The sequence below is a fragment of the Sphaeroforma arctica genome (genome assembly GCF_001186125.1).
Source record: "Sphaeroforma arctica JP610 unplaced genomic scaffold supercont1.13, whole genome shotgun sequence".
Taxonomy (NCBI): Eukaryota; class Ichthyosporea; order Ichthyophonida; genus Sphaeroforma; species Sphaeroforma arctica.
The window spans coordinates 1-4,540 of NW_014040545.1; the positions used below are offsets into that span (position 1 = coordinate 1).

The following is a 4,540-nucleotide window of genomic DNA, read 5'->3' on the forward strand; positions in this document are numbered from 1 at the left end:
GAGAGACTGCTGTTGTGCCATCAGCTCCGTGAGTTTCTGAGCTGACGATTGTTCCCGTGCCGTTTCCTTGTTGTTGGTACGGCGCCGGTGACGCCTCCGCTTGTTAGGTGGGAGGCGTGGTTGGTCATTACTGGGGGATAAGGCCCCTGGAGTACCCGAAGACGAGCGAGAGGACAGACCTTTACTGGCTACCTGTTCACCAATAAAAGTCTGACTTCTGTCCGCACGCAGGTCGGGCACTTCCTTGGTCTCATCCTCGATTATGACATCCTCGTCAGACTTTGCAGGTCCATCTTTGTTTGCTGTTGGTGGCTGCTTGTCGTCCGCGGGAACAGGGTGTGGAGCCCCAAGATGTGTCTGTTGTTGCCCCTCCAGAGCCTGACCTGAGTGCGGAGCGGAGCGTTCCGTATGGGACTGACGACGTTTAGTTCCACGTCGGTCGATATCATCTTCCTTGCGGCGCTCAGGATTCAAGAGTTGCTGTCTACGACTTTGGCGGGGGTAGGACATGGTTGGTGAGTTGTTTGTCAATGGAGTACTAGAAATGTGTGCGAATGAACTGATAGAGTACTGAATATAAATATCCATTTTCTACTAAATTTCATCCTTCAAACACATAACGTCTCGACATCGATCTCCGAGGAGCTCGTGGTTCCCTCGTGACTGTTTCATTTCCTTCACTAACACCAGTAGTGTGGATAGTCTATCTACTTTAACACTACCTGCTGTCCTACTCTCCATCCCACAATAACGTGTGGTTGAGTGCCTCATTAGTCGGAGCAACTTCTTGGTCTACTCCTCGCCTGCTCCTGTATCCATTTTCTACTAAATTTCATCCTTCAAACACATAACGTCTCGACATCGATCTCCGAGGAGCTCGTAGGTTCCCTCAGGTTCCCTCATGACTGTTTCATTTACTTCACAAACACCAGTAGTGTGGATAGTCTATATACTCTAACACTACCTGCTGTCTTACTCTCCATCCCACAATAACGTGTGGTTGAGTGCCTCATGAGTCGGAGCAACTTCTTGGTCTACTCCTCGCCTGCTCCTGCTCCGACCTAATGACGGACTATTCGCAGGACCCTGTTGGGAACTTCCCCTATCGCTCCTATTTACTCTTCTTACCCGTGATGTCCTTGTCATGTGCTGTAGCGGTTGTTGGAATATGCTTCTCGATCTAAGAACGATTGCTCGTTATTGCACTCCTAAACTAAGCTGCCGTCAACCACACCTTCTGTGCATACTATTGAGCCTCTCCGTTGACCTGATTTATCTGGAAATTCTAGTGATTTGAGTGTGTTCGCATATCTTTTTCACAATTTACCCATGTATTTACTTACATCGTTCGTGTTATGTACGCCCCCACCCTTATATGCTCCTAATGACTCACAGATGCTTACTTATGTCTCTGTATGCTTCCTTATATCCTCATTCGTCGATCTATTTTATCTAATTCACCATATGTGGAATTCTGGTCGTAGTTGGCTTCACCTGGATAGTTATCTCTTCTTTACTTCGTCGGTACTTATCGTAGCCAAATCTTAAGTAAACTATTCTAAATAAGCACTCCGGTCTATTCGTTTATAAGTCATAATCCCAATAAATAGCCCTTTTAGAATCCCAACTCCTACTTAGTTGCGTATGGATGCCATTAGATGCACATGTATTGCCATTCCATTTCCTATTACTTAAATCATCGGTCTGCTCACGTCCTCAGGGCACGTTATGCAGTCTTTTGACGTGTTGCCTAATATATATTCATCGTTGTGTCTTTTACCTTTCCCATTCTTAAAACTTTGTAAAATAATATAGTATGCCGCTGATTCTTTGCGTCATAGTATTAACCGAGTCGGCACTAACCATGTACATCTCCCATCTCTACTACTGTAGATCCTAAAGAACTTCCTTCTTTTCTTCTAACAACTTCTTAAATATAGTTTAAGCTCATTAACTTGCAATTCGATTTGTACTTGTCTCACACTGAAAACAACCTCCCTACCTGTACTCACACATGACTACTTATCTGGGGATTCTAGCTGATTCTCTGATTTCGTCATTTGATCGTCTTGAGACCTTCCTTGTTGACCCTGGCTAATGTTGAACTTGATTGTGATGTTCGCTCATCGGTTTCACCCGTATTAGTAGATTCTTTCTTCATACTCGTTGTCCAAACGTCATTAGTACAACGACCGGATAATCTAAATCGTTCATTTTGATGCGACATTCTTTGTTCGTATTGTCTTTCAATTGTTATACTTATAACAAAAATATGTGCCAGCTACTGACTAGTTCTTATTCTGTAGCTTTCCCTGTAATTACTAATAAACTAACAACTTCTATGGTAAGTTAAAAATGTAGTAAGTATACGCTAGATAATTGTATCTCAACGTTCTCCTTCCTCAGGGAGGGGGACATTGTTCATTTATTAATAATTATAAACAGTAATCCTAAGATGAATGACTCTTAAAATGAGTCATTAGTCATGTGCTGTGAAACCAGCAAAACCATAAAACCCAGTTTATCAGATTATTCTGATAAACTGTAAAACTTGTAATAAACCTAAAATAATCAAATAAATCTAAGTACTTGTATTCTGACCACATTCGTCTACTAGGAAGTGGTGAAATCCACCTGTGAGATCGAGCTTTGAAAAAAAACTGCGCCCCTTGTAGGTTGGGTAACACTTCCTTTATTTTTGGTAACACAAACTTGTCTTGTTCATATTGGTACTTGATCTCACGTAAGTCTAGACCTGTCCTGACGTTTTTGAGTAGACCTGTTTGGTCATGTTCACCTGTTGATAACAAAGGTAGGTTCACCGTTGTTGGCTTGTCGCGTTTGTATATGTGGCCATCGTGAAGCTATCGTTACACATTCTCATCCGTTTGTGGAATATATTTGTGCGGAACAAAGTTGACTTTAGCGTGCCTCATTTGTCTGACGTCGATTTCATTTGCAGGTACTGTGACTGTAGAGCCTGGTAGGTTGCAGTGAACGTCAGGAGGTATAATCGCGTTGGTGTCCAGGAGGTCTGTCAGTGACTCTCTGAAACCTTCTCGTTCATGCTCTGGGTCCTCTTCATGTGGTGTGAAGACCGATTCCCATTTTGGATCTGTTGGTATAAGTGGATTGATTAAACCCGTTATATATATACATATGTATGGTAGAATGTCCATACCTGGAAGTATTGGTGTTTTCTTTTCTGGCAAGTCCAGTACCTCAAAACACTCTGCCTCCATAGTTAATGTCACAAACTTCTGTTGGTCCAGTGCGTTGTATTCGTGCATCTGTTTGTGCTAGTTGTATGTAACCCGGTTGCGCTCTAACAGAAAGATATAGTTCTGATACTACACTTTTGTCCATGCATGAGCGTTGTGCGCCCGAGTCTACTAGTGCATTGTATGTATTGTCATTAATTTGTATGTCAATGTTTAAACGTTGGTCTCGTGGTGCGGGAAGTAAAGATAAAGGTTGATAGTTTATATCATTTGCATTTATTAGCAACGTTTCTTCATCTGTGAATACATTGAGTCTGTCAGCCAGGTCAATCATGTTTGCTTCCGCCCACCAGTGTTTTCAGTGCTCATCACCTTCAGTGATGTCTTCCACCTTGCCAGATGTGATGGAGGATCTTGCTATCTGCACATCTTTCTTGGCTTGTTGCAAAGCCTTCTTAGCTTGATTTGCTTTCTTCTCGGGACTTTCGCTGTACCGATGCACGCTCTTCACGTGCTCCTTTCTTTTCTGAGTCTGCCCCCCGTGTTTGTGCTGGTTGTGCGTACCATTGCCTGTCTTGTGACGTTTGTTGGCGTTCATAGAGTTATCCTCTACCTGCGTGTTCGCCTGTGTATTGTTGATTTGATTTGCATTATTTGCAGCTCGCGCCTGATCCCTCAACATTCGCTCAGCTTTTGTTACTGACGCTATTCGTATGTGTGTCTCAGTCATAGTAGGAAACTTGGCATGTTCGATGTCAGACAAGTGTCCTTGACTTCCATCAGGTTGCTTGTCTCCTTTGATTAGGATGTCCACTACTGATTGTAGTCCATCGTATTCCAGTGCTAGGTACCTTTGTACTTTGAGGTTTTGGAAGTGTATGGGTTCCTTGTCTGAATTGCGATAACGCTCCTCTAACATTGCCATTGTCTTGTGCACACGCTCGGTGCGCACTTCAACATTCATATTCTTATTCTGCATGCCATTGATAAACTTCTCCAATAGATAGTCTACTGGGTGCGATCTGAGTCGATCAATAATGGTTATATTGAACTGCTCAGGATCAGTGAAGTGCCTGGTTGTTTGTGTCTTAGAGTCTCTTATGTTATTGAGAACTGCTTTGGTTTCTCCGTTGCATCAGTGGAATCTAATAGCCTTCTCACTAGTGCTGGATACTGACACAATGGCATTGACGTAGCTAAGAATAGATCACTACATTGTGTAATGAACTCTATGATATCCTCACAATTTTCCAATTTAAAGAAACTATCCATTGGCATTTTGGGAAACTCTGAAGTTTTGAGTATTTTCTTAAGAGGTG

General features: G+C 42.7%; 1 protein-coding gene across 1 annotated transcript; it reads right to left on the minus strand.

The window, feature by feature from the left end:
- Positions 1 to 3,579: 3,579 nt before the first annotated feature.
- On the minus strand, positions 3,580 to 4,185 carry SARC_00423 (hypothetical protein; the record flags this gene model as incomplete). The annotated part of the gene is made up of 1 exon (XM_014305867.1): positions 3,580 to 4,185. The coding sequence occupies one exon, from the start codon at positions 4,183 to 4,185 to the stop codon at positions 3,580 to 3,582; it is 606 nt and encodes a 201-aa protein (XP_014161342.1).
- Positions 4,186 to 4,540: the final 355 nt, after the last annotated feature.